The sequence below is a fragment of the Rana temporaria genome, chromosome 3 (genome assembly GCF_905171775.1).
Source record: "Rana temporaria chromosome 3, aRanTem1.1, whole genome shotgun sequence".
In the NCBI taxonomy this organism is placed as follows: Eukaryota; Metazoa; Chordata; class Amphibia; order Anura; family Ranidae; genus Rana; species Rana temporaria.
In genome coordinates this window covers 389746486-389773518 of record NC_053491.1, presented here as the reverse complement: position 1 = coordinate 389773518, position 27033 = coordinate 389746486, and the positions used below count along the sequence as shown (strand labels likewise).

At 41.7% G+C, this 27033-nt stretch overlaps 1 protein-coding gene across 2 annotated transcripts in view; it reads right to left on the bottom strand.

Moving 5' to 3' along the window:
* WNT7B (Wnt family member 7B) overlaps positions 1-27033 on the bottom strand; it is a 196633-nt gene that overhangs the window by 53088 nt on the left and 116512 nt on the right. For both annotated transcript variants that reach the window (XM_040345788.1, XM_040345787.1), the window contains exon 2: positions 18043-18269. In XM_040345788.1, the coding sequence (XP_040201722.1) occupies positions 18043-18269 (227 nt within the window). The remainder of the gene's footprint in view (positions 1-18042; positions 18270-27033) is intronic.

Sequence of the window (27033 nt, the reverse complement as noted above, 5' to 3'; positions counted from 1 at the left end):
TCTCTATACCCTGTAAACAGTCATTTCCGAATAGTTTTTTTTTTTTCCTTTACAACTCCTTTAATTTGCGGGATTTCCTCTAACTTCCTGATTTACTAAAATATTACAAGGAATTGTGTGAAAATTCCCTTTAGGCTGCATTCACACTATAACGCGGCGTATTTTGCCGCGACAAATTGCGGCGTATTGTACCGCGATTTGCCGCGACAAAACGAGTCGTTAACCTTTTTTTTTTTTTTACAAAACATTTAACATTGATGTCTATGCCGAACGCCGAAAGCTGCCTGAAAAAAAGGGTCCGGGACTTGTTTTGAGCTTCAGGCGTACGGCGTTTCGGCGTTCGGCGTGGAGATGTGAACCATCTCCATAGACATCAATGTTAAATCACCCCTCCAGCGGCACGAGCGTTGGGCGTCGGGCGTAAATACGCCAAGATGTGAATGCAGCCTTAATATGAAAAGTGAATTTGTGTTTACGTATTTCATTTGAACACGATTAACTCATTAACCACTTGACCCGGAAGTTGTACCACCCTTCATGACCAGGGCATTTTTTGCGATACGGCACTTATGTTACTTTAACTGGAAATTGCACAATCATGCAACGCTGTACCCAAATAAAATTTTTGTTTTTTTCCCCACTAAGGCGTCGTACACACGATCGGAATTTCCGAAGGAAAAAGTCAAACGGACTTTTTACATCGGAAATTCCGACCGTGTGTATGCCCCATCGGAGAAATTCCATCGGAAATTCCGATGAATTTCATCGGAGATTACATAGAGAACATGTTCTCTTTTTCTTCGATGGGATTCTGTCGGAATTCCGATGTGAATTTGTTCGGACAAATTTTGGTGGTATTTTTTTGGTGGTATTTGATCACCACTGCGTTTTTTATTTTTTGCCATATAAGCAAAAAAAGAGCGACAATTTTGAAAAAAAATAAAAATATATATATTTTTTACTTTCTGTTATAAAAAATATCCAAAAAAAAATCTTCATAAATTTAGGCCAATATGTAATCTGCTACATATTTTTGGTAAAAAATCCCAATGAGCATATATAGATTGGTTTGCGCAAAATTTATAGCGTCTACAAAGTATGGGATATATATACTGGGATACGTATTTAATTATTTTTATATTAGTAATGGTGGCAATCAGTGACTTATAGCGGGACTGTAATATTGCGTCAGACAATCGGCCACTAAGTGACACTTTTGACACTTTGTGGGAACCAGTGACAGTAGCATACCTCCCAACTTTTTAAGATGGGAATAAGGGACACCAATTAGTAAAAGTATGCAGGCATAGGACACGCCCTCTGTCACACCCCCTTAAAGGAGAATTATACAAAAAAAATGTTAAACCCACAAGTAATTTTTTCTACCACTTCTGTTCTTTTATATTGGCTTTTGAAATTTACAAATGCAGCAATTGAAAAATCAGATGAAAGATTTAGCACTGGGAAACACTTTTTGAAAGATAAATAGTGCATTTTATATACAACTATACAGATCATACCAAAATAAAGAGGGACAGAGGGACTTTGTTCCAAATCAGGGACAGTTGGGAACTATGCACTAGTATAGTGATCACTTTTTAGTGATCAGTGATCAGTGATCAGTGCTAAAAATATGCATTGTACTAATGACACTGGCTGGGAAGGGGTTAAACTTTAAGGGCGATCAAAGGATTAGCCAGTGTTTATGTGTACTGTGATAGGTGCATTTAGTAAGGAAAGTGATGGATTTTATTACCTGGGACACAAAATCCATCACTTCCCCCCTCCCCCTGTCAGAATGAAGCTCTGCCTTGTTTACAAGTTTTGTGTCTTTGCCCGATGACCCGTGGGTGCCCGCGGACATCCAATGCCTGGCACCCGCACATCGGCTTCTGCTGTGAGTAATCACAGTAGAAGCGGCCCGCCCGACAGCGCACGCACGCGCCCCCTAGGCACAGATGCAGAATCCTGTATACAGTATATACGTGGTTCTGCGCAGGCGGGGCCACCCTGTAGCAGTATATGGAACTGGATTAAGTGAATATTCACACAAATTACTGTGAACATTTTTCACTCCTTTAGTGAATCAGTCAAAAAGTGTTAAGGGTTTTAATCCTTTCCTACGCTATCCAACAGCTAAGAAAAAAAATTACTTTTGGCTTTAGTTATACTATAATACATACCCATATATATATATATATATATATATATATATATATATATATATATAGATAGATAGATAGATAGATAGATAGATATATATATATATATATATATATATATATATATGTATGTATGTATATATATATATATATATATATATATATATATATATATATATGTATGTATATATATATATATATATATATATATATATGTATATATATATATATATATATATATATATATATATATATATATAGTTATACTATAATAAATAAATACACATATGTATACTGTTTGTTTTATATATTTAGATTACACTTTAGATATATAAAAATGAATAACCCTAATATTTTCCATGGGCAGCTTGTAAGTGGTACGAACCCCCCCCGAATATGTCACCATAAGGAGACAATGCTTTACTAAGTTGTCTGTCAAATCTCTGTAACAACAACCTTCTGTTCTGAGAAGCGCTAAAAGAGAAATATCATTTCTGATGCAGAGAATATTATCTCTCATTCTCTCTTATCAGCAGAGTCTGAATTCCCCATTAAAGGTTCGAATTCTCTCTCCTCCCTGTCCACCCCTTGTGTATAATCTACAGCCAGATAATTGGTTTATTGAAAAGATAATAGCGTAATAAATAAATCATGGTTTATCTGTATCGGTTACCTGATATCATTATCTCTTCAGGCCGGAGAAGGTCTCCCCACTTCTGGCACCAGCAAATGGACCTTGAATTATCATTTTTGGCACCTATAACAAAAGAGGCTACTATGGGAAGCTTCGCTAAGCTCAGCATACCTGACGTGCTTTATTTTATTACTTATTTTTAGCATTTTTTTTTTTTTTACGTTAACGTCTTTGGAGCCACAAAAAATTATCCTTACTAAGAAAGATGAAGGTAATAATAAGGTATAGTTCCAAGCTGGAGCTTTAAGAAGAACTGTGGGATCTAAGAACTGTTATTTTAGCTAGGGACCTGGTGAGGCTCCTGGTACAGAAAAGGGCAAAGGTGGATCAATGTGGAGGATTAAGGGTTAAAGGGATCCCACAGCACTACTTTATACATTAGTGGTTGTCAACTTTTAAGCTAAAGGGGGCTTCAAATGCGGCCCCTGACATACCCAAAGACTGTCAGAGACTGCAGACCTAATAGAGGAAATGAAGGTCAGAGAGTGCGGACATGCTGCAGAATAATACGAAGCTGGGAACATGAGGCTGGTAGAGATCAATGCTATTACCCTAATCAATGTTCTCACTACTGACTGCTGAGGTCTGAGGACCACACATCATATACCAAAAGGACGCAGGGTAGGCACCCGGGTTATACTGTGGATTCATGCTCTGAAATATGGTGGTTGCAGCTAAGTGGATATGTGAAAGACTTACAGATATAGCTAGGGTTACCACCTGTCTGGGATTCACCCGGACAGTCCGGGATTCACCCAGGCAGACTGGGTTTTGAATCATGTGTCCGGGTTTCAGTCCACCTGAAATTCGGACACAATATTCAGAGAGGAATGTGGCTCGGAACAGGGCCTGACAGGAGGGTGAGGGGCACTATGTGCACCATATTACTATTCTCTTTGGAATGCTCAAAAGTGTCCCAGGTCTGTTACAATCCCATAGTGTATACAAAAAAAAAAAGAAAATTACTGTGCGTTGCTAAAGTGTTTGGGTTTCGCTTGAAGAAAAAGTTGGCAACCCTAGATACAGGCAGTCCCCGAGTTACAAACTAGGTTACAAAAAAAAGGTTCTGTAGGTTTTGTAAGTTAAATTTGTATGTAAGGCCTCGTACACACGACCGGGTTTCTCGGCAAAAACCAGCAAGAAAACTGCTTCTTGCCAAATTCCCGTTCCTGAGGAATTCAGGTTTCTCGTCTGGAAATCTGGCCAGAATCTCGATGAGAAAAAAAGAGAACCTGCTCTCTTTTTTCTCGTCGAAATTCTCATTTGCCTGTTTCCAGACGAGAAACCCGAGAGTGTATACATACCCGTCGCCGTGGAAACCTGCGCATGCTCGAAATGACTTTGATGCATGCGCGGTAACTTCCACGGCATAGGTAGGGCGAAGCAATATGGCGGCGACGGCATCGAATGTGACGAGCGCATGTTCGTCAAACACAATGACGTCACCGCGTTCTTTCCTTTCAAGAGACAATTGGATTTTTCAAATTTTGGGTTGTTGTGGAAACAAAGATTGGTGATAAAGCTTCAGTTGAGACACATTTTTCCCATAATAACTCTTACAGGAGAGAATTTCCCTTCCCAGTGGTAGATTTCCTCTCACTTGCTGTTGTCTCCTTCTGTAAGTAGGAGTCTTATGTAAGTCAGATGTTTGTAATTTAACCACTTGAGGACCCCTTCACACCGATATACTGTACAGGTACGTCGCCTTTAAGAGCCCAGCCCTAGTCCTGAGCTCCGTGACCACGCCTGTGGGACCCACGATCGGTCACAGGAGCTGAAGAACGGGGAGAGGTGAGTGTAAACAAACCTTCCCCATTCTTCTCTGTGGCTTGTCACTGATCGTCTGTTCCCTGTCATAGGGAACGACGATCAGTGATGTCACACGTCCAGCCACGCCCCCTGACAGTAAGAAACACACAATAGGACACACTTAACCCCTTTAGCGCCCACTAGTGGTTAACCCCTTCACTGCCATTGTCATTTTCACAGTAACAGTGCATTTTTATAGCACTTTTCGCTGTGAAAATGACAATGGTCCCAAAAATGTGTCAAAAGTGTCCGATGTGTCCGCCATAAGGTCACAGTCCTGAAAAAAATCGCTGATCACCGCCATTACTAGTAAAAAAATGAATTATTAATAAAAATGCCATAAAACTATCCCCTATTTTGTAAACGCTATAACTTTTGCGAAAACCAATCAATAAACGCTTATTGCGATTTTCTTTACCAAAAATATGTAGAAGAATACGTATTGGCCTAAACTGAGGAAAAACTATTTTTTTAAATATATTTTTTGGGGATATTTATTATAGCAAAAAGTAAAAAATATTGAATTTTTAAAAAAATTGTCACTATTTCTGTTTATAGCGCAAAAAATTAAAACCATAGAGGTGATCAAATACCACCAAAAATTGATCATGCAAAATAATTAATAAAGGAAAAGAGCAAACTTTTTTGGTTTAGCGCAGTTACACCTTTTTCATGCTTTTCTTATGTTGTTTCACATATTAATTGCTGCTTATTAACCCAGAATTTACCATTGAACATAGCGCAGTTGTTTCCAATTTTTCCAGCCCCAAGGGTTGTGCCAGTGGAATCGAACTTCCCCTGCCGCCGTATGTGTTGTACGTCACCGCGTTTGAGAAAGTCGGGATTTGATCTTGACAGTGTGTACACAAAGAAAGTTTGTCAAGTTTCTCGACAAGCCTAACAAGGAACTCGTCGAGGAAAACGATGTGTCTTTTCCGACGAGTTCCTCGGTCATGTGTACGAGGCCTTAGGGTTTACAACCACTTGCCATAGTAGGCTCAATTCATAAAGCTAGCATACCAGGATAAAGATCTTTAGATATTTTCAGTTGAGTCCAATGAGAAAATTACAGTAACAGATTGAAAATAGACCCTGGAAAGAGCATCGTAATTACTCTTTAGAAATCTGTCTCCTCTTGTGCAACAAATGGCTGAACTTGCAACAGATATATGTGAGCCTGTATAAATCAGGCCTCGTACACACGACCAAGTTTCTCGGCAAGAACCAGCAAGAAACTTGCTGGGAGACATTTTTTTGCCGAGGAAACCGGTCGTGTGTACATTTTCGTCGAGGAAACTGTCGAGAAACTCGACGAGCCAAAAAGAGAGCAAGTTCTCTATTTCCTCGACGGGAATGGAGAAACTTGCCTTGTCGAGTTCCTCGACAGCCTAACAAGGAACTCGACAAGGAAAACGATGTGTTTCGCCCGTCTAGTTCCTCGGTCGTGTGTACGAGGCTTTAGTTACAACTTTAACAGACCTGTGAGAAGCATCTCTCCTACTAGGTAGTGGAGCTTTACAGGCATGGAAGCTATTTGAGGGAGTTGGGAGAAAAATGGAAACATCAAATATCAGTTCCAGAGGAAATTACAGACATATTTTGCTGCAGAATTGTAACAATGACGCAATACTACAGGAGAGTCAGGACGCTCTCTACATTGCAGATAGAGAAAGGAGCTGTGTGTTAGTGGGCATCCTGACTCTCCTGTAGTCCAAGGGAGGGGGAGAGCATGACACTCCACACCAGGGAGAAAGCCTTGCATTACTGTGTGGAGTTACAGACAGAAGAACAGGAAGTGAGGATTTCTCAGAAGAAATAAGGACATTTAAAAGCAAAATGGAAGGATGAGGTAAGTGAAGGAGGACTGCACCAAGGTAAAGGAAGCTATTTAGGGGGAAAAATTACCTTTACAACCCCTTTAAATCATCTGTTTAGTATTGCAATGAGAACCTGTACATTAAAGCGAGGTATTCTTCTTCTTCTTATGGTGAGATGAGGTTTAAGGATAGTCTGTAAGGCTGTGTCAGGACACTTGGAAGATAAAAGTGTTTTCATGTTTGGCTCACAGGATTCCGAGCTCCACGACTACTTCTACCATATCAGACTTAGCGCTGAGGGAGGGCGACAGATGCATTGTCACCTGATGGGCTAGTGACAGATAATTGTGGGAAACACATCAAAGAGGCCTCTGAAATGATATCTAAGCTCTGACCAAGAGAGAAGACATTTGTGTCTATCTGGACTATTAGTGGTTGTCAGTCTGGCCACTTACAAATTATTTTGTCCTTCACCTCTCTACAACGTAAGTGCAAAATGACAAGTACTTTCCATTTTAAAGGGGATTTATCATATCTCCAAGTACTCAAACCAAATCATTTTAAAGTCAACCAGAAAACAAGCTTTGACCTGTTAAAGAGAAAGTGATAATATTTTTATTATAGTGTTTTCATTACAGTATTTTTGACAATTTCAGATTTTTTTTGATATTGTTAATATATGCTGGACTATTGAACACCTCCCCTTACAGTATGTTTCAGAGATGATGTGAAGGTGAGGGGTTCTAACGTTCAGCAAAAGCGAACTTGACAGGGCTGAAAACACTGCTTGGGATTTCAATACAGCAGAAGCATTATGTTGTCAGCCCAAACAGGAAGTTAGGAGGACGCTCTGAGTCTTTAAGAGATCAATAGGTATTCTTGTACACTTGCAGCATGTTTAAAAGAATGGCGCATGAGGAAATTTGTGTGGATTTACTTTTTCTTTTTTAAGACAGCTACTTAAATGCTGGAGAATACATTCACTTTATTGTCAATAGTATTGGGACACCTGCCTTTACACACACATGAACTTAAAGGGGTTGTCTAGGTAAATGTTTTTTCACCTTAATGCATCCTATGCATTAAGGTGAAAAAACATCTGACGGTACCGCCCCCCCCGAACCCCCGTTTTACTTACCTCACCCCTTCGAAAGTCCCACGCGCGTCCCCGTGATCCTCTTGATCCTCTTCTGTTCCCAGCCTGGCCGTTGATTGGCTAGGCTGGACGGATTGATAGCAGCTCAGCCATTGGCTGGCGCTGCTGTCAATCACATCCGATGATACGGCGCGCCGGGGGGCGGGGCAGAGTGATACAGTCGGCAGCTATGCCCGCCGCTGTATCACGGGAGCGCGCCCGCAAAAGCTTTCCACCATGCGAGCTCGCTCGCATGAAGGTGGAAAGCTCTTGCGAGGAGGAGCCGAGACAGTCGCAGAGGGACCCCAGAGGACCGGATTCGGGAACACTCTGTGCAAAACGAGCTGCACAGTGGAGGTAAGTATAACATGTTTGTTATTTTACAAAAAAAATAAAATTACTTTAGTGTTCCTTTAATAATGGCATCCCAGTCTTAGCCCATAGAGTTCATAATTTAGTTAACCTACCTTTTGCAGCTGTAACAGCTTCAACTCTTCTGTCCACAAGGTTTAGGAGTGTGTCTATGGGAAAATTTGACCATTCTTCCAGAAGCGCATTTATGAGGTCAGGCACTGATGTTGGGAATGAAATCCTAGCTTGCAGTCTCTTCCCTAATTAATCTCAAAGGTGTTCTATTGGGTTGAGGTCAGGACTTTGGGCAGTACTTGTCCATTCAAGTTCCTCCACCTCAAACTCGCTCATTCATGTCTTTATGGACCTTGCTTTGTGCAATGGTGCGTAGTCATATTGGAACAGGACCCAAACCATTCCCACAAAGTTGGGAGCATAAAATTGTTCAAAATGTTCAAAATGTCTTGGTATGCTGACGCCTTAAGGCCCTGTACACACGGGCGGATATCCGATGAAAACGGTCCGCCGGACCGTTTCCATCGGATATGTCCGCTGGCGGATTTTGATCTGATGGCTGTACACACCATCAGATCAAAATCCCTGCGGAAAACATCAGCGGTGACATGGCCACGCCATCGCCGCGACGATAACGCGGCGACTTGCGCAACCCTGGAAGGTAAATACTTTTATGGATTGCTTCGAATCATTTCGACGCATGCGAGGGATGGGGATCGGACGGACTTATCCGGTGAGTCTGTACAGACGACCGGATAAGTCCGAAGGACAGGTTTCCAGCGGATAGATTTCTTAGCATGCTAAGAAATTTTTATCCGCTGGAAAACCGTCGGCTGGACAAATGTCCGCTGGAAAATGTCCGCTCGGGCCTACACACGACCGGATCTGTCCGCTGGAACTGATCCGCGGATAAATCCCAGCGGACAGATCCGGTCGTGTGTACAGGGCCTAAGAGTTCCTTTCACTGGAACTAAGGGGCCAACCCCAACCCCTGAAAAACAACCCCACACCATAATTCCCCCTCCACCAAATGATTTGGACCAGTGCACAAAGGTCCATAAAGATATGGATGAGGGAGTTTGAAGTGGAACTTGATTGGACAAGTACCGCACAGAGTGCTGACCTCAACCCAATAGAACATTTTTGGGATGAATTAGAGCAGACACTGTGAGCCGGGCCTTCACGTCCAACATCAGTGTCTGACCTCACAAATGCGCTTCTGGAAGAATGGCCAAACATTCCCATAGACACACTCCTAAACCTTGTGGACGGCCTTCCCAGAAAAGTTGAAGCTGTTATAGCTGAAAAGGGTGGGCCAACTCAATAATGAGCCCTACAGACTAAGACTGGGATGCCATTAAGTTCATGTGCATGTAAAGGCAGGCATTCCAATACTTTAGACAATATAGTGTATATGTGCATTCTCCAGCACCCCAGGGTGCTCTGTTATGAAATCTTCGTGAAATTTTCTATTCATCACTGAAGCTGCCAATCATATCCAAGAATCATTAGTGAGTTTCAGGAGGAATGACTGTGAGAACCAGCTTTTGACTTTCCTTCTTGAAGTTTTAGCGCTCTTGGGGAACACAGGAGGACGTGTGAAGAACCCTGCAGGCACCTAATAGAGCTGTCGTATAATTCTTTATGGCGATGTTCTTCTTTATTGCGAGTAAAGGTGCAATTTTAGGTTCATCAGTCAAAGCCTCTACCTGGCCCCGTACCTTGTACAATGTATTCCTATTCAACTTACACTTATTTATGGGGCTGCAACAGAGTTGACCGTTTAAACCCGAAGGTTCATGAACTTCACTTCTTTGCAACTGCACTTCTTGACATCTGTGTTGGAAAATGTTACATAAACATCCAAATGGATACATTCTTTTGCCTATGGCATCATTTGTGCTTGTACAGATAAGTGACTACTCTTTATATATCCTAAGGCCAACATTGTCAAGAGGACACATTCCCCTGCTCCATAAAAGGAGAAAAGTTCCTAGGGCATTCATCTAAAGCCTTTGATGGGGCTTTTGAACCCAGGGAAGGTCCACAGGCTATTTTTTTAAAGTTCCATCTTAGGTACATAGATTCTGACATTGTTTTTCTATGCTTCTTCCTGAGGCTTATTTAAGGCCTGACACACGGTTAGGAAAGTTTTTATTACTGTAATAATAATTCAGCCCCTTAGGTCAACACTCTCCCTAAATAGGGTCTACATTTTTTATCCAGGATGACCTGTCAAAAAAATTCATGCAAACTATTAAAATACTGTGGTTATATTGTAAGGGATAATATCACAAATTAAAAAATGTAGCTGATCACTTGGCTATAGAGCATTTAGGGCCAGATTCACATACATTTGCGCTACGCAGCGGCGGCGTAACGTAATCCATTTACGTTACACCGCCGCAAGTTTGCAGCGTAAGTGCCTGATTCACAAAGCACTTACCTGTAAACTTGCGGCGGTGTAACGTAAATGCGCTCGGCGCAAGCCCGCCCCATTCAAATGGGGCGGGCACCATTTAAATTAGGCGCGTTCCCGCGCCGAGCGTACTGCGCATGCTCCGTCGGGTAAATTACCCGACGTGCATTGCGCTAAATGACGTCGCAAGGACGTCATTGGTTTCGGCGTTAACGTAAATGGTGTCCAGCGCCATTCACGGACGACTTACGCAAACGACGTGATGTTTTAAATTTCGACGCGGGAACGACGGCCATACTTAACATGGCTTAGAACACCTAGGGCTCAGCCCAAATTTTACGACGCGTATCTCGACGGAAATGACGGAAAGTTAGAGCGACGGGTAACGCGGACGTTCGGGGATCGCCGTAACTAGTCATTTGCATATTCTACGCCGACTGCAATGGCCTCACCACCTAGCGGCCGGCATAGAATTGCATCCTGAGATCCGACAGTGTAAGTCAATTACACCTGTCGGATCTTAGGGCTAGCTATGCGTAACTGATTCTATGAATCAGCCGCATAGTTAGGACGGGCGGATCACAGAGATACGACGGCATATCAGGAGATACGCCGTCGTATCTCTTTTGTGAATCTGGCCCTTAGTTTGTTTATTTACTTCCTTCGATCTACAAACTACCTTCTGTAGCATTTGGCTTCTGAAAATCGGCATATTTTGTTTGGAGCCAATCTTTTTGGCACAAACAACTTTTATTACATTATAATACAAGTATCACACTAAAAACTGACTTAGTATACCCAAAGGGTAATAGTCACTTACTAAAGCGGGATGAACTAAAAAGAGCCGGCAGTACAGTCATACCTCCCAACTGTCCCGGATTTCGAGGGACTGTCCCTGATTTGGAGCAATGTCCCTCATTCCTCCTCATGTGTCCTTCATTTTGGTCTGATCTATACAGTTGTATATAAAATGCACTTTTTATCTATCAAACAGTGTATCACAGTGCTAAACCTTTCATCGGATTTCTAAATTGCTGCATTTGTAAATTCCAAAAGCCAATATAAAGGAATAGTAATGGTAAAAAAAAGCACTTTAACCAAATTTTTTGTACAATTCTCCTTTAAGTGGGCGTGGCAAGAGGTTTGTCCTATGCCTACATACTTTTGCTGATAGGTGTCCCTCATTCCCATCTCAGAAAGTTGGGAGGTATGGTACAGTTAATCTCTGGCTGGATACAAATTTACATATTGATGGGACCATAATGTAAATATCAAACCAAACGTATTCACTTTCTTTCACAAGTTGTGCCACTTTTACTCAGATATCTGCTCCCCTTTCTAGAGTGTCCTTCAATGCTGATGCTGCCCATCCCCTGGCCTAATGTCAACACTACCCTCTGATACTGCTGGAGTAGCCTCACCTGATCTCAAATGACAATGCAGAGGTTGTATTCAGAACCAAGCCAGAACATAGTATGTAGGGCTATCCTTTAAGTGTTAGTAAACCCAGGACCCTGCATTCACTATAACGGGTCTCCCACAGTACACAGAACATCAAAATGCAACCATTTTAGTAAATATAAACTGCTAAATACCTTTATCAAATGCAAGTTTATAGCAGTTTTGTGACTTTCACCAGTGCCTGGCCAAGCATTAGTTAAAGCTTGTAGGAGGAGTTTTCATTCTCCTCTGACTGTCCTATGAGGCTGCAGGACCACTGACCCTCTGTCTGGACAGTGCTGACTGGCCCTGTGCTGATCACATGCACCCCCCCCCCCCCCCGTCCATTTGAAATTCCCTTTGAATGTCAAAATTAACGCTGGTTCTAGGAATGTGAACCTTGGCACCCAAGATGTTTTGGAACTACATTTCCCATGATGCTCATCCACTCTGCAGTGTAGTTCAGCATCATGGGAAATGCAGTTCTAAAACATCTGGAACCAGCGTTAATTTTGACATTCAATTTTGATTTATTTTTAGTCATAGTCGTCTGACTAAAATGCCATTTTAGTTTTAGTCGTATTTTAGTCTTTTCGACTAAAATGCCATTTTAGATTTAGTTGTATTTTAGTCATCTGAATTGTTTAAGGCCTCGTACACACGACCGGACCTGTCCGATGAAAACGGTCCGCGGACCGTTTTCATCGGACATGTCCGCTGGGATCATTTGGTCTGATGGCTGTACACACCATCAGACCAAATTTGCAGCGGACAGGATATGCGGTGACGTAGCCGCGCCGTGGCCGCGACGATGACGCGGCGACGTGCGCGACCCTGGAAGGTCAATGCTTCCACGCATGCGTCGAATCACTTCGACGCATGCAAGGGCTTTGGGTCGAGCGGACATGTCCGGTGAGTCGTACAGACGACCGAACATGTCCGACGGACAGGCTTCCAGCTGACATGTTTCTTAGCATGCAAAGAAACATTTGTCCGCTGGAATCCTGTCCGATCCGCCGGAAAATTGTCCGGTCGGCCGTACACACGACCGAACATGTCTGCGGAAACTGGTCCGCCAGACCAGTTTCAGCGGACATGTTCGGTCGTGTGTACGAGGCCTTAGTTTTAGTCATATTTAAGTCTACTAAAATCTCCAGTACATTTTAGTCGACTAAAATCAAATGTTTTTAGTTAAATTTTAATGCATTATTTCGGCATTTCTTTAGAATTGCCAAACTCATTATATGCTCCTGGAGTAAAAATCAAAAAACTTGTTATTATTTATGGTATTATGGTTTGAACATGCACTACAGACACAGATTTAGCCATTGCGATATATAACATCTTTATAAATAAAACCAAGTTTCATAAACAAACAAAAATAATGCTTTTTGACAATCAAAAGTAAAACTTGAAAATATAAAAAAAAACAAAACTGTAAATTCTATTACCTGAATATATTACCAACATTAAATATAAAAAAGAAACCCCTTTTTCTTAATTTATTTTACTTTTAGCTGCTTAGTAGACGCCCCCTACATATTCCTATATGGTAGTGCAGTGTTAATCTTGATGTCAAATAGTCATAGGGGCAGATCCACGTAGCTCGGCGCTTCTCTCCGCCGGGCGTAGCGTATCTAAGATACACTACGCCGCCGTAACTTAATTTTTTATCCTCAAAGAATTTGCGCCGTAAGTTACGGCGGCGTAGTGTATCTTTGGCGGCGTAAGGGCGCGGGAATTCAAATGGATGTGATGGGGGCGTGTTTTATGTAAATTTGTCGTGACCCGACGTAAACAACATTTTTTTTTAACGGCGCATGGCGTCCGTGGGGGTATTCCAGTGCGCATGTTCGAAATTAAACCGGAACAAGCCAATGCTTACGACGGTGACGTCATTTTAGGCAAAACCCTATTCGCGAACGACTTACGCAAACAATGTAAAAAATTGTAAATTCGACACGGGAACGACGGCCATACTTAACATTGAGTACGCCTCATAATAGCAGCTTAAACTATACGCCGGAAAAAGCCAAACGCAAACGACGTAAAAAAATGCGCCGGCCGGACGTACGTTCGTGGATTGCCGTAACTAGCTAGTTTGCATACCTGACGAGAAATTCGACGGAAACGCCACCTAGCGGCCGGCGGAAAAAATGCAACTAAGATCCAACAGCGTACTAAGACGTACGCTTGTCGGATCGATCCGAGATGCTGTCGTATCTTGTTTTGTAGATACAAAACAAAGATACGACGCGGGAACTTTAAAATTACGCGGCGTATCAATAGATACGCCGGCGTAATTCTTTTGTGGATCTGCCCCATAGTCTTTTTGACTAAAATGACATTTTAGTTTTAGTCAAATTTTAGTCATCCCAATTATTTTAGTTTTAATATTATTTTAATAGACTAAACTAGTATTAATTTAGTTGACAAAAATATTTTAGTCGACGAAGTTAACAATTAACACTGCCTAGAACATAATCTTACTTCATGGCGACATAAACCAATTAGACACAAACTGGTACAGTATCAGGTTTACTTTTGTATGGATAATTCAAACTGCTTCAAAATGTATTTGGGTACACCTAGGCTTCCATTCACATCTGGACATTTTGTGGGTGATTTTCTGCTCTAAGCATCAGCTCTAAGGACCAGCTCACAGAGTAGCCCTGATCCTCCTCTTGTCGGGTCCCCAGCTGATTGCTATGGGGGCACTCATGCGTGCCTACAGAACCGTTTAACTGCTTGCCGACCAGCCGCCGCAGTTATACGGCGGCAGGTCGGCTCTGCTGGGTGAGAGCACGTAGCTATACGTCACCTCGCCCAGCAGCCAATAGGGGCGCGCGCTCGCCCCCGACTCCCGAGATCGCCTCCGGGCACACGTGATCGCTCTTTACAGAGCGAGGACCGGGAGCTGTGTGTGTAAACACACAGCTCCCGGTCCTGTCAGGGAGAGAAATGCTGATCTTCTGTTCATACAATGTATGAACAGAAGATCAGTCATTTCCCCATGTCAGTCCACCCCCCTACAGTTAGAACACACCCAGGGAACATACTTAACCCCTTCCCCGCCCCCTAGTGTTAACCCCTTCACTGCCAGTGGCATTTTTATAGTAATCCAATGCATTTTTATAGCACTGATCGCTATAAAAATGCCAATAGTCCCAAAAATGTGTCAAAAGTGTCTGCCATAATGTCGCAGTACCGAAAAAAAAAAAACGCTGATCGCCACCATTACTAGTAAAAAAAAAAATATAAACTTTTTTGCAAACCAATCAATAAACGCTTATTACAAAAAATATGTAGAAGAATACGTATCGGCCTAAACTGAGGGAAAAAAAATGTTTTTTTTATATATTTTTGGGGGATATTTATTATGGCAAAAAGTAAAAAATATTTATTTTATTTCAAAATTGTCGCTCTATTTTTGTTTATAGCGCAAAAACTCAAAACCGCAGAGGTGATCAAATACCACCAAAATAAAGCTCTATTTGTGGGGAAAAAAAGACGCCAATTTTTTTTGGGAGCCACGTCGCACAACCACGCAATTGTCAGTTAAAGCGACGCAGTGCCAAATTGCAAAAAGTGCTCTGGTCTTTGACCAGCAATATGGTCCGGGGTTAAGTGGTTAAAGTGTGTGTAAACTGTAACAATGAACTTCATCCTGTTTGCTCCCCTTTGATCTGTTAATTATATGATTGAAACTGTTTTATTACATCTGTTTGCTAAGTGCAAAAAATAACTTTTGATCCTATCAGAAATACAGGGAGCTTCTAACTTCCTGTAATAAGCTAACAACACTGTGCTTGTGCTGCCCTGAAATCCCAAGAAGTGCTGTTACCTCTGCAGAGTTTACCTAAGTGAACTACAGAACACCTCCACCCCCATGTTATAAAAATGAGGAAAGGGAGATTTCTGTATTTTTAGTACACTTCCTGTCCTAGGGTGACATAGACACGGTACAAGCATAGTCAACCTTGGACAAGTTTGGCACATCTAAGGACTGGCAAGCTGAAATATTTGACATCTTTGTTGTTATGTTTAGATATACTTCAACTACAGCAGAGGAAAATGCCACCATGCCAGGCAGGACTGTACTGTATTGCAGGGCTGTGTAAATCTCAATACTGGATGGGAAGAAATATAAACCCTTTGTCGGGTAAAACAGCTCCTTTATATGCAAGGATTTTTTTCTTATAGAATATGTGCAGATACTCCCTCTGCCCCCGAGTCACCCCTTGTCTCTGTCCCTACCCACCTCCGAGCATCATCACTCATCTCTGCCCCCTACCCACCTCCCAGTGCTGCTCACTTTATAGAATACAGAACCAGGTATTATTTTGGGGTGCTATTTGTATGGAATTTTTTATCGAGACCAAGAAAACCAATACAATGGATCCGATGCAGCCAGAAATAATAGACCCCCCCCCCCAGGAACAAAATACACACCCCCCAAAAAAAAGATCTTCCACCAGCAACAAAAATCCACCAGCAACCAGCACCAAAAAAATCCCCAGCAGTCAACAACAATAAACTCATCCCCAGCAACATAAGACCCCCCCCCACATTCTTAGATTCCCCCTTGGCAACACAAGACCCCCCCACACACACACAACAGTAGATTCCTCCCAAGCAACACTCCACCCCCCGCCTCCCGGTGACAATGGATCACCCGGTAGACCTTCAAGCACACCACAGCGCCCCTTGCCAATACGTAGATTCAGTGCTGGAGATACTGGAACTGTGTACCACCACATTCCCGCTGAAAAAAGTCCTGCTTATATGTAATTCATTTGTTTATTTAGCTGTTTGCTTGAGGCTCAACTCTAACTAATAAAAATAAAAATTGCAAAAAAAAGCGTGGCTATTAAGCGTTTTTTGGCGTTTTAGAGCTGTGTTCAGCTATTTTTAAAGTTAGAGCACTTTTACATCTAAAAAACGTCCCAGCCAAAAAACTGCTGTTAACAACCTATGTGTGCATGGACACATATAATAACATGCTGGGAGTTTATTGACTGCAGAAAAAAACATCTGAAGCCAAAAACAGCAGCGGTAAAAACGTCCAGTGTGCATGAGGCCTTAAAGCGTTTGTTAACCCAAAATTAATAAAATAAAGATCCTATTCCTTTAAAGCATGTTATACATCACAGTACTTGTGCTGTGTATTTTGGCCCCCTGTATCACCTGAAATACCTGGCAGATCCTGCCTGGCTATACCCTTCCCTCTGTATACTGACTCCGATATATCAGGGCTGCTGAGCCCTGACAACATTGTCAGTGTGCGTGCCTCCGTCATACGCTGCTATCTGCTCTTCTGTCTCCATCTGTCCTCCTCCTCCCCCTCCCCTCCCTGCCTGTCATCTCTCAATATGGCTGATCTGCTCCTCATTCCACTGTTTCAAAACTAACTGATCTGTATATCGTTCACTCTGTTACATAAAAAGCTGTATCCTAGTGCCCCTGCTTTATAAAAGAGAAAAAAAAGGATTTCTAACTGTTTTAACAGTTTCTTCCAGCGATCACATGACTCCAGGCTCTCTGCTCCTCTCCTCCCCTCCTCCTTGGCTGACGTCAGAAGGTGAATCTCGGCTCCGCCCACTGGAGATATCACACAGGGAGAGCTGAGAGCCTGGAGTCACATGATCGCTGGGAGATGCTGTTAAAACAGGTAGAATTTTTTTTATATATAAAGCACGGGCACGAGAGGATGATATAAAGATGAGAGAGTGGCTTAACAACCACTTTAAACTTATGGGTAAAAGTAAATGTCTCCTTAAAACTAACAGACTTGTTCATAAAAGGAGACATCAAAAAACACCTACAAGACGTGAATTGGGTATATTGTAAACAATGGATTTGACTGGTCATTGAATTGGGCCTGCACAAAGTAATGCAGCCCAAGGCATGTAGTATGAATGTGCCCGTAAGGTACCAGCAGACATCTTGTGAAACCTTCCCCTCTAGAACATTATCAATTCCAGCCTAAATGATAGGTTCACATCAACAATTGGCCTATTCAATGAACTCCATTTAGTCAACTTCTGTTTTACAGCTTACACTTGTTCTGCAATCATTTAGAAAGCAGTGCAACCATACACCAAAGCAAAAAATAGAACAAGCTTGACTGATGCCAGTTTTGATAAAACAAAATGAATACATTTTTGCTATTCCTTCCACATAGGTAATAAACTGCTTACCTACTCGTAGCTCTTGTCCGAATACTGTCCTCTCTCCGAGTGCTGAGCAGTTCCATCGGGAGTAGCGGAACTGATACTGACATTCATTGATCCCCATCTGTGCCCCTTCTCCAATAACTATAATAGCATCCGGGCGGCTCTCGCAGATGGCTCTTTGCCGAGGCGCCAACCCTGGAATCTTGTTGCAGATGATGTTTGCTCCCAAAGCCACCACGGATGACAAAGCTCTAGAAAGAAATAAAAAGATATAACAAAAACAAAGGAAAATTCTGTCCAAAAGGCATATAAACATAATAAAAAAGTACACAATTATAAAAGTCACCAAAAAAATCTTTTAATTCGTATTTTCAAATTACCTGTACTTATATATCTTTTTATCCTATGCTATATTTGAACTTGGACTATGTTCAATTTCATGGCTAGTTTGTTTAAGTTATAAATATTAGAGGAAATCTCAAAATTTAAAAAAAATATATATTATATTATAAAATACAGTAAAAAATGTAAAATTTAAAATATGTTGCAAAATCTCTTTGCATGGTATTTGGACAATTTTTTTTAAAGATATGTTTTATATGTATTTAAATCAATCTATCTATCTATCTATCTATCTATCTATCTATCTATCTATCTATCTATCTATCTATCTATCTATCTATCTATCTATCTATCTATCTATCTATCTATTTCAATTTCCAGCAACATCTGTAGCATGTATGAAGTGTCTGGCCATCTCCTCTAGTATATATTCAGTCTTTAACAGTTTTTTTATACTTTTAGGGGCCATAGCTGATTAAGAACCTCTTTCTCAAGCCACAATAACCATTTCTGATACAAAAATAATAATAATAAAATAAAATATTATATATATATATATATATATATATATATATATATATATATATATATATATATATATATATATATATATATGGGCCCTGTCTCTATAATCCCTATTTTAAAAGCAGTTCTTCTAGTAATACAAAATCCAAATTGGTTTCAGAGCTATTCTAAAGAAAACAGTATATATATATTAATATTATCGAAATGTATCAAACACAATTTTTTTCTAACTGCACAAATGACTGACTGTGTGGTCAGCTCTGGGCCCTTTGTGCCTATGGACCCCACAACAGTAATTTTCACGTTTTATACCAAGAATCATAACATAAAAATGTGGTATCCTCTACATCACTTTATCTTAACCCAACCCAGCCAATGCTTGCCAGGCAACTTTTAGCAAACTTAAGAAGGGATCCTGAGATACCCTCTTTCATAGTTGTGAGAATTAAAAAATTATTGAAAAGGACATGTGAATAATATCAAAAACAAAAATATAGATCCCTCCAAAAGAGTAGGTGGCATGGACAAAGGGGGGCATCTGGGACACTTGGCAGCTATGCTCTTTGATATATTTCTGTATGTTCAGAGCCTAGGGCCTCCTGCATGTTTCTGAAGATCAAAAGTTAACAGAAGTATATTTAAACTGGTGAGGACATGAGGACATGAGGTAAAAAGTTATACTCACAAACCCACTTAATTTGCCTAGACATATTACAAGAGTGCATGTGTTTTAAAAGGTCAGTTACTTTTTAAAATGCACCAAAAATGGAAGCTCTGCTTATTTGCCCCCCCCCCCCCCCGGTGCAACATTTGACACCTTTCAGGGGGGAGGAGGAAACGGAGGACCCTCCCTCGGAAGTTCGCCCCTCTCCTCCTTCTTCCGCCGCTGGGCCAATTAGAAAGCGCAGCGCGGTAGGGAACTGGCTTTGAAACCGAAAGGCTTCACTGATGGTTTCCCCTAGTGGAGTTGGCCGTGGCAGCACTCGACAGCTGATCCAACAATCGGCTAGGATGCCGACATTGCGGGCTCCCTGGACAGGTAAGTGCCCATATATTAAAAGTCAGCAGCTACAGTATTTGTAGCTGCTGACTCCCCCCCCCCCCCAGGCAAAACTACTCTTTAAGAACGGATACTGCAAGATACACATTATTTCCTTTATTGACAAAAAATAATAATTTGAATGTCTCTTTTATTTAATTTTTTTATCTGGAGGGCATTCGCCTGATTTTCATAGGTAAAGTGCATGTCAGGACAAAAGAAAAAAATATTTAGTATATCCCTTCAGTACATGTTCATTTTGACATGGGTTATCTCACCCTAACACCCTACAAGTACAGAAAAATCCCAGTTGATCTGCCAGAAATGTACTTAGCTCCTAATTTCCTCTTGTGGAATGACACCTAATGCCCTTCTGTGGATTAAAATAGCAAGCTTTGGTGTCAGCCCTGTCCAGTTGTCTTTTGTTACATTAAAATGGATTTAAACCCTCACATATACCCAGTGAAGTGAACAGCCTCAGATGATACACAGAGATAAAACAAATCTCCCTACATAAATTTTACATGTATACCTGCTGTCTTCAGCATTCTATATTTTTTAGAAATTGCACATCGTGTTAGAAGCTTTCTCTTTTTGTTCACCACTGGGAGTGAAGTCTTGGCAAACACTGTGTGACAGCTGATTGGAGTAAAGGCACAGACCCCCTCTCCACATAGGCAGAGGAAGTAAGGAATGTGCAGAACTGTGCTGTGAATAGACCAGCTCTCTGCTAATCTATTTATAGCACCCACCCTGAGACAAATTTCAGGCTGGTTTTATCTCGGTTGTTTGGGGAACTTTTCAGAAGTTATCATGCTGATAACAGAACGGAGCAGCAGAAAGATACAGGACTTAGGGTTTTGGAGACAGATAAGAAAACACTGCGGACATATGTGCCTAGGTCAAATTTCATGAATCAGGTTTGCACCCACTTTAATGAATCCCTCCCATTGTCATAACCTTTATAGCACTAATGTAAAATATTAACTGGATGTACCCCCTGAAATAACACAGAAAGTGTGCACAGAACACAGGACAGCTCTAAATCCATAACACACTATCAATAGGTATTTTGCTACAATTATTGAACAAGTATAACAACACTTTTAATGGTACATTTAACAGATCCAAAGGGAACAAATGTTGTTTTGGTTTACATACTGTATACTTTAAGCATACACTTTAATCCCTGCTAACGATTCTCCTTCAATCCAATGACAGTTCTGCAGTGACCAATAAGGGCACTGTTATTGGATTGGACAATGGCAGCTAGCAGTGCTTAGCTCTAAAGGCTGGAAAGCCCTCTTTGGTAGGACATTTCATTAAAAAAAAAAAAAAAAAAATCAACAGTTTTGTTTTAAGTCCTACTCAAATTTGCCACATGATCCTGGCAGTTTGGAGAGCAATGGCACCATAAAGAATTTGTTTAAAATTGTACAAAGGCATGCAGCACTAGCCCACACCAACCAACAGGATTTCACTTTAGTGGAGTCAGAATTTGCTTCCTGCACTTATCGTTCTTCGACCAGTCCAAGCCTTTAGCCACCTTTTAAGCCCCCTTCAGTTCTGACCTGGAAATTGCTGTCAGTTAAATATTTTAGGTCATTAGTTTCTTTGCACTGGGGATAAAGAGTCTCAATGACATTTTCAGACTTTTGTTAAGAAGACGAGGTGTGGGGGCGGCCATTTTGTTCTAAGTACTAAAGTTTTCTGTCTGGTGCTGAAGAAACAAGCAATATTTGCAGTGGAAGATAATGCTGTGACAACATAGTCTGAGAAGAAGCTTAATCCCCCATGTCCGTAAAAGCCACCTACACTGTCTTTTGTCAAGTTACAGGGGTATCAATCTGCTACATATTTAAAAGTCAACATGGGCCTCGTTTATCGCAAATGCCTCAAAGTAAAACAACAAAGAAAAATATGACGCCAAAGTTACACAGAACTGAACCTAAGTAGGATGGTTATAACAGTTGTACATAGCTGCAAGAAACTGTTATTGACTAGGCAGAGAAATTGTTTATCTGTGAAAGCCCTGTACACACGATCGGTTTGTCTGATGAAAACGGACCGTTTTCATCAGACAAACCGATCGTGTGTGGGCCCCATCGTTTTGTTTTCCATCAGTGAAAAAAAATATAACATGTTTTAAAATTTTCCTATGGATAAAAAACCGATAGAAAAAAAACGATCATCTGTGTGGAACCCCATCAGAGAAAAATCCACGCATGCTCAGAATCAAGTCGACGCATGCTCAGAAGCATTGAACTTAATTTTTCTCAGCACGTCGTAGTGTTTTACGTCATCGCGTTGGACACGGTTGGATTTTTGACTGATGGTGTGTAGGCAAGTCTGATGAAAGTCAGCTTTATCGGATATCCAATGAAAAAATCCATCGGATTAGATTCCATCAGATATCCGATCATGTGTACAGGGCATAATGCCGCGAACACACGACCGTTTTTCGGGTTGTAAAAAATTATGTTTTTTTTAATGTCATTAAAAACAATCGTGTGTGGGCTCCAGAGCATTTTTCACTATGTAAAAAATGGGCATTAAAAATTTCGAACATGCTCTAATTTTTCACGTCGTTTTTAACGTTGCCGTTTTTTTACGTCGTAAAAAATGGTCGTGGGTGGGCTTTAACGAGGTGAAAAAAAGCGCATGCTCAGAAGCAAGTTATGAGACGGGAGCGCTCGTTCTGGTAAAACTAGCGTTCGTAATGGAGTAAGCACATTCATCACGCTGTAATCAGCAAAAGCAGCCCAAAGGGTGGCGCCATCCGCATGGAACTTCCCCTTTATAGTGCCTTTGTACGTGTTGTACGTCACCGTGCTTTGCTAGAGCATTTTTTTTGTTCACGATCGTGTGTAGGCAAGGCCATTTTAATGATCGGGTTGAAAAAAACGTCGTTTTTCTAGAGTCTTAAAAACTTATTTTTTTACAACCCGAAAAACGGTCGTGTGTACGCGGCATAAGAGTATGGAAAGATAAAGATGGCTATGTATAAGGCTGTCTAAGTCTTGTTTTCATATGGTTTTACTTGTGAGTTTAATACAGTGTGATGTGTGTGGTGGCAGTCAAAAATCCAACCACTGCCATTGCAAATCCCAGTCTCAAATCCCACTGCTGCAAAGTAGTAGTAGTCCGAGTACTTAACTGGCCTGCCTGCAGTCCAGACCTTTCACAAATTGAAAATATTTGGTGCATCTTGAAACAAAACAAACAAAAAAAAAAAAAAACACAAAGAAGACCCAGGAATTTTGAGCATTTAGAATCCTATATTAGGCAAGAATGGGACAACATTCATCTCCTAAAACCCCAGTAACTGGTCTTCTCTTTCTCGGTTTAAACATTTAAAGTTTTCTATTTTCTATTATGACTAAATTATGAGTTTATGAGATCTGTAAATAGGCTACCAATGATTATGCACTTTCTAGTGTGAGACGCTTAAAAAAACGTAATTTTTTTTCCTCCTATTTCCCCCCCTGGATGAAGCTGCATCTATCCCCGCCGCCTCTGCACTGACAACTGAGCGATCGAACACCACCGATGGCTTGGTTCTCTCAGCTCCCCGAGCAGAGAGCTGCTGCCTGCCAGGCAGAAGCTCTCCGCTCTGCCCCCCCATGTTCACTGGACCGATGAGTTGTGAAGAGGCAGGGAGCAGCCTTCTCAGGCTCTCATTGGCTCGCTTAGAGGCTGAGATGAGCACCAGTCCAGGCACCTGGTGGGTCCAGGCTTTATTGTGATGACGTCGTGTCTGGACTGATCTGTGTGATGTCAGCAGAAAGCAGACTTCAGTCCGCTCTCTGCTGAAAACGGGTCGCAGGAGTGCAAAATGAATTGCACTCCTGTGACCCATATGAGAAGCCTAGCCAAACAAGCTCAGGCTGGACTTCTTTAAAGGTATAAAAGCAACAGCTTTTGCAAATGTAAATCTAGCAGGGGTCTCCAAGCTTTCCAAACAAAGTGCCAGTTTAGTGTCCTTTCGACATTAAGTGTAAACAATGACTCAAGCTTGGTGGTTAGTGGGAAGAAAATGTTTACATAGCACCTATGGTCAGAAGGAGGAGGAATAGCGTCTCATAATTGGTACTGATGGGAAGAATGGCGCCCCATGATTGGTGTCAGCGGAAAAAATAGTACCCCATTATTGGTATTAGTGAAAGGAATCAGGCCGCCATTGTGGGTGTCAGTGGAAGGAATGGTGCTTCACCGTTGGTGACAGTGGGATGAATAGTGCCTTGTATCAGTGAGAGGCATACTGCCCTAAGGGATGGATAAAGGCTAGCAAAGGGCTGCAGTTTGCAGACCATTGATATGCTGTATAGAATATAGAATTGAATAACAACAAATGAACTGTACAGATGACATTTCAAAAAGAAAGTGCAATTCAGGCTGCTACACAATAACAAAACAAATGTGCTGGTGTAAAATTAAATTGAATTAATGATAATTTAAAGTGGTTCTAAAGGCACAATTTTTTTTAATCTTAATTCAGTCTATAAAAAACCTTTTGTATGCAGCAGCCCCCCTAATATTTACCTGTGCTCCATCTGGATCCAATGATGTTGCAGGAGAGACTAGGCTCGATCCTCATTGGCTGAGAAAGCAGCGAAGGGCCATTGGCTTCCACTCCTGTCACTCAAAGTCAGTGAGCCAATGAGGAGAGAAAGGGGTCCTGTGTCTAAATGGAAGCACGGAGCTGCGGCTTGGCTTGGGTGCCTGCATCGCAAAATGCTTTCTGTGGGGCCATTCAACAGGAGGGAAAGGCCAGGAGCGCTGACAAAGGACCCGAGAAGAGAAGGATCTGGGCTTTTCTGTGCAAAACCACTGCACAGAGCAGGTAAGTATCACATGTTTGTTATTTTTAAAACAAAAAAAAACAGTTGAAGGGGTTAAGAGCCGGTTCACACAGGGGCGACCTGTCAGGCGACTCAGCTGCCTGACAAGTCGTAGATGATGTGTAAAATTAAAGTGGAACGAAACCCATCAATTTGACGGTTTCAAAAAATGATTACATTCGGGAATATTGTCACATTTGATTGTGTTCTCAACCAAACTGTTAAACCATCTAATGGCTGGTGTTCATAACTGATCACATGTGCAGCATCATGGCAGTTACAGATCAAATAGAGGCAAAGATGGCAGCTTCCTTTGCTGAAAAGCACAGGAGAGGTTAGTTCCACTTTAAAGCGGGGGTTCACCCGAATTTTTTTTTTTAACATTAGATTGAGGCTAATTGTGGGAAGCACAATCGGGTGTTTTTTTTTTTTAAATCAATGCAGTACTTACCGTTTTAAAGATAGATGTTCTCCGCCGCTTCTAGGTATGGTCTTCGGGACTGGGAGTTCCTATTTGATTAACAGCCTTCCGACCGTCGCATACAGCGTGTAACGAGTTGCCGAAAGAAGCCGAACGTCGGTGCGGCTCTATACGGTGCCTGCGCACCGACGTTCGGCTACTTTCGGCAACTCGTGGCGGGCTGTATGCGACGGTCGGAAGGCTGTCAATCAAATAGGAACTCCCAGTCCCACAGACCATACCCGGAAGCGGTGGAGAACATCTATCTCTAAAACGGTAAGTACTGCATTGGTTTAAAAAAAAACCACCCGATTGTGCTTCCCACAATTAGCCTCAATCTAATGTTAAAAAAGCAAAGGGCCACATTCGGCCCACAAGCCACAGTTTGGAGACCACTGCTCTAGAAGTTAGATCACTACTTTTCCTTACCATCTGCACAGAGCTTGAGCTCAAACTCCCTGTACCAAGAATTTCAACTTTAGTGACATATTTTTATTGGCTGCTTGTCCTTAGGTCTGCTAGGGACTGATAGACCTAAGGACAAGTGAGACTGATCATGTGTTATATAGGCCCTCCCACGTAACACTTATTTTCATCAAACAGTCTAGCCTTGCTTTTAAGTATTTACAAAAGAGAAACAGGCTAGTATCTGTTAAAATCTTTTTTGTTGCTTAGGGTTGATCTGGAGAGGTTTATTTTCTTAAAAACAGTTCCACTTCTAACATTTACGTGCAGCACACTTGAACTGGGATAAAAAATTGTATAGGACACTTAACGATTGTCATTTAGTAATTGCTATAGAAAGGGGGGGGGGGGGTGCACTACGTGCAAAACACAGCTGCACTTCAGGACAATCCTCACGTGTACCTGAACGGTCGGGAATTTCCACAGACGAGAAAAAAAAAAAAAAAAAGCTTTAGACATTAAAAACAAATGGTTAAAGAGGATTGTGTGATTGACTGCAGGAATTACACTGTAAAAACAGCGATGCCTATTGAAATGACTCGTCTATGACAAGCGAATTCAGTGCCGCAACCACGAAGGTATACAACGAGGTCGCAGACAATGCAACATAAGATTAACGCAGAGTACCTCTGCTCTTAGCTCTTGACTGATGAGAATGGATGACCCTGTTGTAACAGCCAGAACGAAAACCCCCTGGATGTCTAGGATAAAATTCTATGGAATCTAATGGCTTAGTGAAGCTATGGTATTTAAAGAGACCCTGTTGCTAGATCAATTATCTCAACAAAAATCTTTCCATATGATTACATGTGCGTTTATAGTATTTTTATGCTATTTATATATGTCTTAGATGTGCTGACAGCAAACTCAGAGCTGTCACTCAAGTGACCCTCTATAGTAGCGGTCATCAACCCTGTCCTCAGGGCCCACTAACAGGCCAGGTTTTATGTATTACCTTGGGGAGATGCAGACTAGAATACTGCAGTCACTGAGCAGCAAATGATATCACCTGTGATGTATTTCAGATATCTTGCAAACCTGGCCTGTTAGTGGGTCCTGAGGACAGGGTTGATGACCACTGCTCTATAGTATTGCCCTTCACTCCTTCCCCAACAGCTACATAAAATGTTATCAAAGAAGAAGTAATATCGCGCTAATTTGTATTGTATGTAGAAATAGTTCCTTAAACTGCCTGGCGGTATCCCCGAGCGTGACTCGGGGTGGGTTTTCCATGCTGCGATCGGTATCCCCGAGTCACGCTCGGGGTAGCTGTGCAGAGCGTGCAGCGGCGCGGCTTACCTTTCGCAGCATCCACAGGCAAGTTACTCACCTTGTCCCTGGAT